The sequence below is a fragment of the Trichomonas vaginalis genome, chromosome III (assembly GCF_026262505.1).
Source record: "Trichomonas vaginalis G3 chromosome III, whole genome shotgun sequence".
In the NCBI taxonomy this organism is placed as follows: Eukaryota; Parabasalia; order Trichomonadida; family Trichomonadidae; genus Trichomonas; species Trichomonas vaginalis.
In genome coordinates, this window is record NC_067205.1 from 23355407 (window position 1) to 23369343 (window position 13937).

At 33.2% G+C, this 13937-nt stretch overlaps 3 protein-coding genes across 3 annotated transcripts, besides 1 other annotated feature; 2 read left to right on the forward strand and 1 right to left on the reverse strand.

The window, feature by feature from the left end:
• Window positions 1-12320: part of a mobile genetic element that runs on past the window's edge.
• TVAGG3_0750490 (His-Me finger endonucleases family) lies at window positions 9481-10185 on the reverse strand (the record flags this gene model as incomplete). The annotated part of the gene is made up of 1 exon (XM_051245225.1): window positions 9481-10185. The coding sequence occupies one exon, from the start codon at window positions 10183-10185 to the stop codon at window positions 9481-9483; it is 705 nt and encodes a 234-aa protein (XP_051091812.1).
• A 36-nt stretch (window positions 12321-12356) lies between the features above and the next one.
• TVAGG3_0750500 (uncharacterized protein) lies at window positions 12357-12878 on the forward strand (the record flags this gene model as incomplete). The annotated part of the gene is made up of 1 exon (XM_051245226.1): window positions 12357-12878. One exon carries the CDS (start codon window positions 12357-12359, stop codon window positions 12876-12878), a length of 522 nt encoding a protein of 173 aa, XP_051091813.1.
• A 578-nt stretch (window positions 12879-13456) lies between these two features.
• On the forward strand, window positions 13457-13693 carry TVAGG3_0750510 (uncharacterized protein; the record flags this gene model as incomplete). The annotated part of the gene is made up of 1 exon (XM_051245227.1): window positions 13457-13693. The coding sequence occupies one exon, from the start codon at window positions 13457-13459 to the stop codon at window positions 13691-13693; it is 237 nt and encodes a 78-aa protein (XP_051091814.1).
• Window positions 13694-13937: the final 244 nt, after the last annotated feature.

Genomic DNA, 13937 nt, shown 5'->3' on the forward strand with positions numbered 1-13937 from the left:
GGATCGTGAATGGTTTCGTCAAACATGAACGTCAATGGTTTCGTCAAACATGAACGTCAATGGTTTCGTCATGGTTTCATCGTCAATGAATTTGTCAAACATGAACGTCAATGGTTTCGTCAAACATGAACGTCAATGGTTTCGTCATGGTTTCATCGTCAATGTTTTTGTCAAACATGAACGTCAATGGTTTCGTCATGGTTTCATCGTCAATGGTTTTGTCATGATTTCATCGTCAATGTTTTTGTCAAACATGAACGTCAATGGTTTCGTCAAACATGAACGTCAATGGTTTCGTCATGGTTTCATCGTCAATGTTTTTGTCAAACATGAACGTCAATGGTTTCGTCAAACATGAACGTCAATGGTTTCGTTATGGTTTCATCGTAAATGTTTTGTCAAACATGAACGTATATGCTTTGTCAAGGTTGGATCGTGAATGGTTTCGTCATGGTTTCATCGTCAATGAATTTTCATGATTTCATCGTAAATGTTTTGTCATGATTTCTTCATCGTAAATGTTTTGTTATGATTTCTTCGTATATGTTTTGTCATGACCTCATCGTATGTTCTTTGTCAAACTTAAACGTAAATGTTTTGTTATGATTTCATCGTAAATGTTTTGTCATGATTTCTTCATCGTAAATGTTTTGTTATGATTTCTTCGTATATGTTTTGTCATGACCTCATCGTATATGTTTTGTCAAAACTTCATCGTAATGAGTGTAAATGACCCAAAAATATATTTTAGGTGAAGTGGTTAGATCTCACCTCTTTTCTCACCTCTTTTCTCACCTCATGAATTTTCATGATTTCTTCATCGTAATGAGCGTAAATGATTTGTCAAACATGAACGGAAATGTTTTGTCATGATTTCTTCATCGTAATGAGTGTAAATGATTTGTCATGATTTCATCGTAAATGATTTGTCATGATTTCTTCATCGTACATGTTTCGTCAAACATGAACGTAAATGTTTTGTCAAACATGAACGTAAATGTTTTGTCAAAACTTCATCGTACATGTTTTGTCATGATTTCTTCATCGTAATGAGTGTAAATGACCCAAAAATAATGTTTAGGGTAGAAGGGTAGATCTAACCTCTTTTCTCACCTCTTTTCTCACCTCTTTTCTCACCTCATGAATTTTCATGATTTCATCGTACATGTTTTGTCAAACATGAACGTAAATGTTTTGTCATGATTTCTTCATCGTAATGAGTGTAAATGTTTTGTCAAACATGAGCGTAAATGTTTTGTCATGATTTCTTCATCGTACATGTTTCGTCAAACATGAACGTAAATGTTTTGTCATGATTTCTTCATCGTAATGAGTGTAAATGTTTTGTCAAACATGAACGTAAATGTTTTGTCAAAACTTCATCGTACATGTTTTGTCATGATTTCTTCATCGTAATGAGTGTAAATGACCCAAAAATAATGTTTAGGGTAGAAGGGTAGATCTAACCTCTTTTCTCACCTCTTTTCTCACCTCTTTTCTCACCTCATGAATTTTCATGATTTCATCGTACATGTTTTGTCAAACATGAACGTAAATGTTTTGTCATGATTTCTTCATCGTAATGAGTGTAAATGTTTTGTCAAACATGAGCGTAAATGTTTTGTCATGATTTCTTCATCGTACATGTTTCGTCAAACATGAACGTAAATGTTTTGTCATGATTTCTTCATCGTAATGAGTGTAAATGTTTTGTCAAACATGAACGTAAATGTTTTGTCAAAACTTCATCGTACATGTTTTGTCATGATTTCTTCATCGTACATGTTTCGTCAAACATGAACGTAAATGTTTTGTCATGATTTCTTCATCGTAATGAGTGTAAATGTTTTGTCAAACATGAACGTAAATGTTTTGTCAAACATGAACGTACATGTTTTGTCATGATTTCTTCATCGTAATGAACGTATATGCTTTGTCAAACATGAACGTACATGTTTTGTCATGACCTCATCATCGTAATGAGCGTATATGTTTTGTCATGATTTCTTCATCGTAATGAACGTAAATGTTTTGTCAAACATGAACGTACATGTTTTGTCATGATTTCTTCATCGTAATGAGCGTATATGTTTTGTCATGATTTCTTCATCGTAATGAACGTATATGCTTTGTCAAACATGAGCGTAAATGACCCAAAAATAATGTTTAGGGTAGAAGGGTAGATCTAACCTCTTTTCTCACCTCTTTTCTACCCTCATGAATTTTCATACGGAATCTCTTCGTACATGTTTTGTCAAAACTTCATCGTAAATGTTTTGTCATCTATGTACATAATATCCTCTCAAACCGTTTGGCAATTTTTCACGATTTTCATAGAGTTTTGGCGACTGGGGTTTCTTACCTACTCGCTGTTCTTCACGATTTTCAGAAAAAAGTATGTCTCGCTGTGCTTCGCTCAAAACTTCTTCGTATGTTCTTTGTCAAACATGAACGTATATGTTTTGTCGAAACTTCATCGTACATGATTTGTCATGATTTCATCGTAAATGATTTGTCGAAACTTCTTCATCGTAATGAGCGTAAATCAGACAAAAATATATTTTAGGTGAAGAGGTTAGATCTCACCTCTTTTCTCACCTCTTTTCTCACCTCATGAATTTTCATGATTTCTTCATCGTATGTTCTTTGTCAAACATGAACGTACATGTTTTGTCAAACATGAACGTATATGTTTTGTCAAGACCTCATCATCGTAATGAGTGTAAATGATTTGTCATGATTTCATCGTACATGTTTTGTCAAAACTTCATCGTAAATGTTTTGTCAAACATGAGCGTAAATGATCCAAAAATAATGTTTAGGGTAGATGGTTAGATCTAACCTCATTTCTACCCTCATTTCTACCCTCATGAATTTTCATACGGAATCTCTTCGTAAATGATTTGTCAAAACTTCTTCATCGTATATGCTTTGTCAAACATGAACGTAAATGTTTTGTCATGATTTCTTCATCGTAATGAGCGTAAATGTTTTGTCATGATTTCTTCATCGTACATGTTTTGTCGAAACTTCATCGTATATGTTTTGTCAAGACTTCTTCATCGTAAATGTTTTTGTCAAACATGAACGTACATGTTTTGTCATGATTTCTTCATCGTAATGAGCGTAAATGACCCAAAAATATATTTTAGGTGAAGAGGTGAGATCTCACCTCTTTTCTCACCTCATTGAATTTTCATGATTTCTTCATCGTATATGTTTTGTCAAACATGAACGTACATGTTTTGTCATGACCTCATCATCGTAATGAGTGTAAATGTTTTGTCATGATTTCATCGTACATGTTTTGTCGAAACTTCTTCGTAAATGTTTTGTCATGATTTCATCGTAAATGTTTTTGTCAAACATGAACGTCAATGGTTTCGTTATGGTTTCATCGTAAATGTTTTGTCAAACATGAACGTACATGTTTCGTCAAACTTAAACGTAAATGTTTTTGTCAAACATGAACGTCAATGGTTTCGTTATGGTTTCTTCATCGTAATGAGCGTAAATGATCCAAAAATATATTTTAGGTGAAGAGGTGAGATCTCACCTCTTTTCTCACCTCTTTTCTCACCTCATGAATTTTCATGATTTCTTCTTCGTACATGTTTTGTCAAGACTTCTTCGTAAATGTTTTTGTCAAACATGAGTGTAAATGTTTTGTCAAGACTTCTTCGTACATGTTTTGTCAAGGTTTCTTCGTATATGTTTTGTCAAGACTTCTTCATCGTAATGAGCGTAAATCAGACAAAAAATATATTTTAGGTGAAGAGGTGAGATCTCACCTCTTTTCTCACCTCATGAATTTTCATGATTTCTTCTTCGTACATGTTTTGTCAAGACTTCTTCGTAAATGTTTTTGTCAAGACTTCTTCGTAAATGTTTTTGTCAAGACTTCTTCGTATATGTTTTTGTCATGATTTCTTCGTACATGTTTTTGTCATGATTTCTTCGTACATGTTTTTGTCAAGACTTCTTCGTATATGTTTTTGTCATGATTTCTTCGTATATGTTTTTGTCATGATTTCTTCGTACATGTTTTTGTCAAGACTTCTTCGTAAATGTTTTTGTCAAGACTTCATCGTATATGTTTTTGTCATGATTTCTCACCTCATGAATTTTCATGACTTCTTCATCGTAAATGTTTTTGTCAAGACTTCTTCGTAAATGTTTTTGTCAAGACTTCTTCGTATATGTTTTTGTCATGATTTCTTCGTACATGTTTTTGTCATGATTTCTTCGTACATGTTTTTGTCAAGACTTCTTCGTATATGTTTTTGTCATGATTTCTTCGTATATGTTTTTGTCATGATTTCTTCGTACATGTTTTTGTCAAGACTTCTTCGTAAATGTTTTTGTCAAGACTTCATCGTATATGTTTTTGTCATGATTTCTCACCTCATGAATTTTCATGACTTCTTCATCGTAAATGTTTTTGTCAAGACTTCTTCGTAAATGTTTTTGTCAAGACTTCTTCGTACATGTTTTTGTCATGATTTCTCACCTCATGAATTTTCATGACTTCTTCATCGTAATGAGTGTAAATGTTTTGTCAAACATGAGTGTAAATGACCCAAAAATAATGTTTATGTTAGAATGTTAGATCTAACACCTTTTCTAACATGTTTTCTAACATGGAGGATTTCATTAGATATACACATTCTTCCCTCATTTCATTCTATACACAATTTACATCATAGACGATTTAATAGATATAATACTTTACTGTTTCATCTGATATAAACATTCTTCCTCCATTTCATTCTATAAACAATTTACATCATAGACGATTTAATAGATATAATACTTTACTGTTTCATCTGATATAAACATTCTTCCTCCATTTCATTCTATAAACAATTTACATCATAGACGATTTAATAGATATAATACTTTACTGTTTCATCTGATATAAACATTCTTCCTCCATTTCATTCTATAAACAATTTACATCATAGACGATTTAATAGATATAATACTTTACTGTTTCATCTGATATAAACATTATTTGTTGAAAGTATCCTAAAAATATTTGATGGAATTTAACTAAAATAATTTTAGGGAAGAATGTGTATATCTAATGAAATCCTCCATGTTAGAAAACATGTTAGAAAAGGTGTTAGATCTAACATTCTAACATAAACATTATTTTTGGGTCATTTACACTCATGTTTGACAAAACATTTACACTCATTACGATGAAGAAATCATGACAAAAACATGTACGAAGAAATCATGACAAAAACATATACGAAGAAGTCTTGACAAAAACATTTACGAAGAAGTCTTGACAAAAACATTTACGAAGAAGTCTTGACAAAACATGTACGAAGAAGAAATCATGAAAATTCATGAGGTGAGAAAAGAGGTGAGAAAAGAGGTGAGATCTCACCTCTTCACCTAAAATATATTTTTTGTCTGATTTACGCTCATTACGATGAAGAAGTCTTGACAAAACATATACGAAGAAACCTTGACAAAACATGTACGAAGAAGTCTTGACAAAACATTTACACTCATGTTTGACAAAAACATTTACGAAGAAGTCTTGACAAAACATGTACGAAGAAGAAATCATGAAAATTCATGAGGTGAGAAAAGAGGTGAGAAAAGAGGTGAGATCTCACCTCTTCACCTAAAATATATTTTTGGATCATTTACGCTCATTACGATGAAGAAACCATAACGAAACCATTGACGTTCATGTTTGACAAAAACATTTACGTTTAAGTTTGACGAAACATGTACGTTCATGTTTGACAAAACATTTACGATGAAACCATAACGAAACCATTGACGTTCATGTTTGACAAAAACATTTACGATGAAATCATGACAAAACATTTACGAAGAAGTTTCGACAAAACATGTACGATGAAATCATGACAAAACATTTACACTCATTACGATGATGAGGTCATGACAAAACATGTACGTTCATGTTTGACAAAACATATACGATGAAGAAATCATGAAAATTCAATGAGGTGAGAAAAGAGGTGAGATCTCACCTCTTCACCTAAAATATATTTTTGGGTCATTTACGCTCATTACGATGAAGAAATCATGACAAAACATGTACGTTCATGTTTGACAAAAACATTTACGATGAAGAAGTCTTGACAAAACATATACGATGAAGTTTCGACAAAACATGTACGATGAAGAAATCATGACAAAACATTTACGCTCATTACGATGAAGAAATCATGACAAAACATTTACGTTCATGTTTGACAAAGCATATACGATGAAGAAGTTTTGACAAATCATTTACGAAGAGATTCCGTATGAAAATTCATGAGGGTAGAAATGAGGGTAGAAATGAGGTTAGATCTAACCATCTACCCTAAACATTATTTTTGGATCATTTACGCTCATGTTTGACAAAACATTTACGATGAAGTTTTGACAAAACATGTACGATGAAATCATGACAAATCATTTACACTCATTACGATGATGAGGTCTTGACAAAACATATACGTTCATGTTTGACAAAACATGTACGTTCATGTTTGACAAAGAACATACGATGAAGAAATCATGAAAATTCATGAGGTGAGAAAAGAGGTGAGAAAAGAGGTGAGATCTAACCTCTTCACCTAAAATATATTTTTGTCTGATTTACGCTCATTACGATGAAGAAGTTTCGACAAATCATTTACGATGAAATCATGACAAATCATGTACGATGAAGTTTCGACAAAACATATACGTTCATGTTTGACAAAGAACATACGAAGAAGTTTTGAGCGAAGCACAGCGAGACATACTTTTTTCTGAAAATCGTGAAGAACAGCGAGTAGGTAAGAAACCCCAGTCGCCAAAACTCTATGAAAATCGTGAAAAATTGCCAAACGGTTTGAGAGGATATTATGTACATAGATGACAAAACATTTACGATGAAGTTTTGACAAAACATGTACGAAGAGATTCCGTATGAAAATTCATGAGGGTAGAAAAGAGGTGAGAAAAGAGGTTAGATCTACCCTTCTACCCTAAACATTATTTTTGGGTCATTTACGCTCATGTTTGACAAAGCATATACGTTCATTACGATGAAGAAATCATGACAAAACATATACGCTCATTACGATGAAGAAATCATGACAAAACATGTACGTTCATGTTTGACAAAACATTTACGTTCATTACGATGAAGAAATCATGACAAAACATATACGCTCATTACGATGATGAGGTCATGACAAAACATGTACGTTCATGTTTGACAAAGCATATACGTTCATTACGATGAAGAAATCATGACAAAACATGTACGTTCATGTTTGACAAAACATTTACGTTCATGTTTGACAAAACATTTACACTCATTACGATGAAGAAATCATGACAAAACATTTACGTTCATGTTTGACGAAACATGTACGATGAAGAAATCATGACAAAACATGTACGATGAAGTTTTGACAAAACATTTACGTTCATGTTTGACAAAACATTTACACTCATTACGATGAAGAAATCATGACAAAACATTTACGTTCATGTTTGACGAAACATGTACGATGAAGAAATCATGACAAAACATTTACGCTCATGTTTGACAAAACATTTACACTCATTACGATGAAGAAATCATGACAAAACATTTACGTTCATGTTTGACAAAACATGTTACGATGAAATCATGAAAATTCATGAGGTGAGAAAAGAGGTGAGAAAAAGAAAAGGTGAGAAAAGAGGTTAGATCTACCCTTCTACCCTAAACATTATTTTTGGGTCATTTACACTCATTACGATGAAGAAATCATGACAAAACATGTACGATGAAGTTTTGACAAAACATTTACGTTCATGTTTGACAAAACATTTACACTCATTACGATGAAGAAATCATGACAAAACATTTACGTTCATGTTTGACGAAACATGTACGATGAAGAAATCATGACAAAACATTTACGCTCATGTTTGACAAAACATTTACACTCATTACGATGAAGAAATCATGACAAAACATTTACGTTCATGTTTGACAAAAAACATGTACGATGAAATCATGAAAAATTCATGAGGTGAGAAAGAGGTGAGAAAAAGAGGTGAGAAAAGAGGTTAGATCTACCCTTCTACCCTAAACATTATTTTTGGGTCATTTACACTCATTACGATGAAGAAATCATGACAAAACATGTACGATGAAGTTTTGACAAAACATTTACGTTCATGTTTGACAAAACATTTACGTTCATGTTTGACGAAACATGTACGATGAAGAAATCATGACAAATCATTTACGATGAAATCATGACAAATCATTTACACTCATTACGATGAAGAAATCATGACAAAACATTTCCGTTCATGTTTGACAAATCATTTACGCTCATTACGATGAAGAAATCATGAAAATTCATGAGGTGAGAAAAGAGGTGAGAAAAGAGGTGAGATCTAACCACTTCACCTAAAATATATTTTTGGGTCATTTACACTCATTACGATGAAGTTTTGACAAAACATATACGATGAGGTCATGACAAAACATATACGAAGAAATCATAACAAAACATTTACGATGAAGAAATCATGACAAAACATTTACGATGAAATCATAACAAAACATTTACGTTTAAGTTTGACAAAGAACATACGATGAGGTCATGACAAAACATATACGAAGAAATCATAACAAAACATTTACGATGAAGAAATCATGACAAAACATTTACGATGAAATCATGAAAATTCATTGACGATGAAACCATGACGAAACCATTCACGATCCAACCTTGACAAAGCATATACGTTCATGTTTGACAAAACATTTACGATGAGGTCATGACAAAACATATACGAAGAAATCATAACAAAACATTTACGATGAAGAAATCATGACAAAACATTTACGATGAAATCATAACAAAACATTTACGTTTAAGTTTGACAAAGAACATACGATGAGGTCATGACAAAACATATACGAAGAAATCATAACAAAACATTTACGATGAAGAAATCATGACAAAACATTTACGATGAAATCATGAAAATTCATTGACGATGAAACCATGACGAAACCATTCACGATCCAACCTTGACAAAGCATATACGTTCATGTTTGACAAAACATTTACGATGAAACCATAACGAAACCATTGACGTTCATGTTTGACGAAACCATTGACGTTCATGTTTGACAAAAACATTGACGATGAAACCATGACGAAACCATTGACGTTCATGTTTGACGAAACCATTGACGTTCATGTTTGACAAAAACATTGACGATGAAATCATGACAAAACCATTGACGATGAAACCATGACGAAACCATTGACGTTCATGTTTGACAAATTCATTGACGATGAAACCATGACGAAACCATTGACGTTCATGTTTGACGAAACCATTGACGATGAAACCATGACGAAACATTTATGTTATACAGTAATGTTAGTCATGAATGTTTGTCCTACGTGTTGGCGTTAGTGTTGAAAAATAATGTTTGTCCTACATGAAGCCGTACAAGCGTTTGAATTTGTTTATGCATAAGATTACTCTCTTGTTTTCTGTATCTATCATACAAACATAAGCAGCACCTGTTTTTGTAAAGTTTATATGAAGTTTTCGATAGTTAGGACCTGTATAGTAATAGAATGCGTCCTCATTCTCAACATAGTAGTAGAACTCAAACGAATGCTTACCATAATCTGTTATTTCAACAGCTTCGTCAGATATTTCATCAACGAACTCATAAACTATATCGCCATACTTGCTTTTATTTCTATTGTTTTCAGATCTAGAACACCAACGAAGGTTTGAGATTCTGTTGTCCGTTCTATCATGATTTATATGGTCTATTTCTTTCAAATTGTTTGGATTTTCAATCCACTGTTCTGCAATAATTCTATGCTTTAAATGTGTTTTGTTGTTTAAACTAAGCTCAATATAACCATGATTATTTAAGCATTCACTCTTAATATGTTTGTTTTTCTTTCGACGAATAGTAAAAGGATATGTCGTACAAATCTCATAATCTTCATGATTTCTCAATGTTTCCCATTGAGTTTGTTCCCCACTAACGTTCTCATTGACGTCCTCAATATCTTCTTCCTCACTGAACTCGTCAATATTTTCACTAGCTCCTTCTGTAATGTTTTCATCGGCATTGTCATTGACTTCTTCTGTAATGTTAGATGTTGTTGTTTCGCTCATGTTCTTTCACTAATGTTAAAAGTTATGTTGTACGAATTTTGAACAGAATTTAGAGCAGTTATGAAACAATGAAGTATTTTTACGCTATTGAAAGGAACTATGAGAGTGAAGTACATGATAACAATGACAAAAGGAACTAATATCAAACCTAATGAAATCGCTCACGAGGACATAGAGCTTAACAAGTACTTTGTGGAGTATCTTATAAGTGAAGAGTATGTAAGACCTTACTTCATGTTTGACAGCATGAATGAGGATGTTATTTCATGGTTAAAGAATATAAGCAATGTTTTCGGTAAGTACGTAGTAGATGACAAAGGTCTTGTTGTATTTTATGAGACAGCAATACGAACACAGGAACTAATGGATATTATGCACTCAACAGCAAAGAAAGGATTTAGTACTATTGGCATGAATGAACATTGCAGGAATGACATATACAACCTATGCTCACGAAAGCCTTACACAAAAGCAATACAAATGATAGAACATAAGTGTCTAAGGTCAGCAAATGAAATCATTACTGTCAGTGGTTATGAAAGAACTGTTAGCAAAGATGAGTGGAAACAGCTATTCATATTAAGGAAGGACGTTGCTGAACTAGTTAAACTGTTGCACAAACATTGTTTCAGATAAGACCAGCAATGACTAAGAACCCTTTGACCTTAGTCAATGAGACCATAGAGGTTGAAGATAATGAATGAAGATAGAATAATGAGAGAAGTTGTGAAGGATGTTTGAGTCAAAACACATGGTTCTTCAGAGCTGTTAAGAAACTTAGTAAAGAACGACAGAAATATTTTATAGAGAAGTATTGCAAAGGATGTGTAAATGAATTGCTTGAAATAGAACTTAGAGACACTTTCACACTAAAGGACTTGAGGAGAAATAAGTACATGAGTGAGGACGGTATTGACATAGCTAGTGTTATAAATGACTTAAGAAGATGTGTTGTTGTTATTGACGGAGCACGTATGACATATCTAGTGAAAGATTATGATGGAATACGAGACACAACAACACTTGTGACAGTAGATAGCAAGGAATTCAATAAGCTCATGAAGAGTATTTATGTAGGACGTATTGAGGAGAAGGATGTGAACGCACTGATGATTTATGAAGCGGGTCAGAACAAGAACTATCTTATGAAGTCAGGCATGAGATTCTTTGACGAAAGAGATGACATTTACAGCTATTTCAGAGGATATGAGTATGAGGTACTGAATGAAGTAGATGAGAACGTTATTGAAGGATATTTGAAACATGTTCACGATGTCATATGTAATGAGGATGAAGAGCTTTATGAGTATGTTTTGAACTGGTTCGCCTACATCGTTCAAAATCCTTGTGGAAAGACTGGAACAGTACTTTTGTTAGTAGGAAAGCAAGGAACTGGTAAGAATGTATTTAGTAATGTTCTATGCGAGCTCATTAGCAAGTACGCCAACAATAATATAACGGCAATAGAGAATGTGGTTGGTAGATTCAATGCTGCTATTGAGAACATGAAGCTCATCGTATGCAATGAACTAAGCTCATGCGATACGTCTAAGGTCATGAACCACGACGCACTAAAGTCAATAGTAACAGAGACTCAGTTGGACTTAAATCAGAAGTGTCAGCCAGTAAGAAAGATAGAGAATGTTTGTAATATCATCATGATATCTAACAACTTCAACTCAGTAAAGATTGACAAAGACGACAGAAGATTTGTTGTCATTGACGTAAGCAGCAGATACAAAGGAAATTACGAATATTTCTCAAATCTCATTGAAAGCTTTAATGAAGAGTTTTATTCAAACTTACTGACGTACTTCATGAAGAAAGATTTAAGTGAATTTGATGTAAGGAAGATACCATTCACCAGGGCTAAACAAGAACTCATCGAAATGAACAAAACACCTTACCAAATGTTTTACGAGGAGTTCTATGAAAAGTTTGTATCCGGATGGAATTGTACAGAGTGCTACAGAAGATATAAAGAATTTGCGAAGGAGAATGAATTCTTTGCATGTAGTTCAAATGTATTTGGCGGCAAGATGAGAGAATTTGTGAAGAGAAGTAGAAAGCGAGACGGTTCTGCAAGAAGTTATATTTACGAAGCAAGTATGATATTAGAAGGTCGTGGAAAGAAAGAAACAGTGAATTATGAGGAAGTGCTTGAAAAATTCATGGAGTACATGGGAAGCAATATAACATACAACAAAGACATATATAGTGAGTTTAAGTACTACTGTGAACAGCATGAGATTGAAGTAATGAGTAAAGGAGACTTTGAAACGCTTATGAAAGACAGTAAGGAGGTCGTTCATGAATGCAATGATGAAATAGTTCATGAGAACAGTAAGGAGGTCGTTCATGAGAACAATGATGAAATAGTTCATGAGAACAGTGAGGAGGTCATACATGAGAACAGTGAAGAGGTCATACATGAATGCAATGATGAAATAGTTCACGATGTCGTTCGTGAAGAAGCCATTGCAACAAAGAATGAGATAAAGGATTTCATAGAACTTAACAAGGAGGAGTTTAAAGAAGGCTATGAAGTGAAAAGATGTGAAGAAGATTTCTTGGCGTATTTGAAGAAAAAGAGACTAAAGCCAATGGCTCAAAATAAGTTTCAATCGATGTTTGAAAAGAAACGTTTGAGCTATGGTGGTGTAAGAAGCACATATTACTTTGTTAAGAAGTGAGGACATTTATTTTTGTCGTTAGTGTTGGAGTTTGTGTTTGTTGTTAGTGAGAGAATAAATTAAATCATGAACTTTGCCATGGTCTCTGTCCCTAGTAGTTTTCATTAAGTTCTGGAAATAATGAAAGTCATAAACTTTGCCATGGTCTCTGTCCCTAGTAGTTTTCATTAAGTTCTGGAAATAATGAAAGTCATACTTTCTATCAGATGAAGCATGCAGATGAACATAATGAAAGTTAGTGAGTTTGCCACGAGTTATGAATAAAATATTGGCATATTAGATGAGATAGCTGATGAAACAGATGAAGATAAATTAAATCGGACTTTGCCACACTCTGTCCCTAGTTCCTCAAAATCCTTGACAACGTTGCTTAGAAATTTTGGTTCAAAACCTCATCTGATTTTAATCTGTTATGCTACCTGTTAAGTTTCGCGAGATTATAAATGTCATGGAGTTATATAAAAAGGAGGGACAGCTAGGGACACTGGAAGTACTTGTAAGGCTATCTGTTAAGATTGCATGAAATACTAAAAGTCATGAAATCCATTATCGCTGTGCTAGCTTCACCTTAGAGTAAAATGACAAATAAAGTCACTGAAGCAATGAAACAAAAGTTTTTGGTAGAATACATTAAATCAGGAACTATTCCAGAAGGTTTTTACATTCATACTATGAAGGATGGTAGAGTTCAGTTTAGAAAGATAAAGCAACCATTAGATAGAGAAGGAATTTTGAGAAAGATTAAACTTCATGAGGACAACATTGCTGAACTTAAGAAGAAGTTAGAAGAGTTGGATAAAGGAAGAGAGTTATAAAGCAATGAATTCAAGTGGGTGAAAAAAGAGGTGAGATCTCACCACTTCACCTAAATTTATTTTTGTGCTATGTTTTCATACGTGTGGGAGTGGTGATATCATTAATTTTTAAGTTTATTTTTATATAAATGACGAAAACTATTGAGATAACAAACTACAACGGTCATGAGTTCAAGAATTTGTTCTTCGTTCCTCGTGAAAATACATTCTATCAGATACGAGGGAGAAAGGGTAAAGTTAGTTT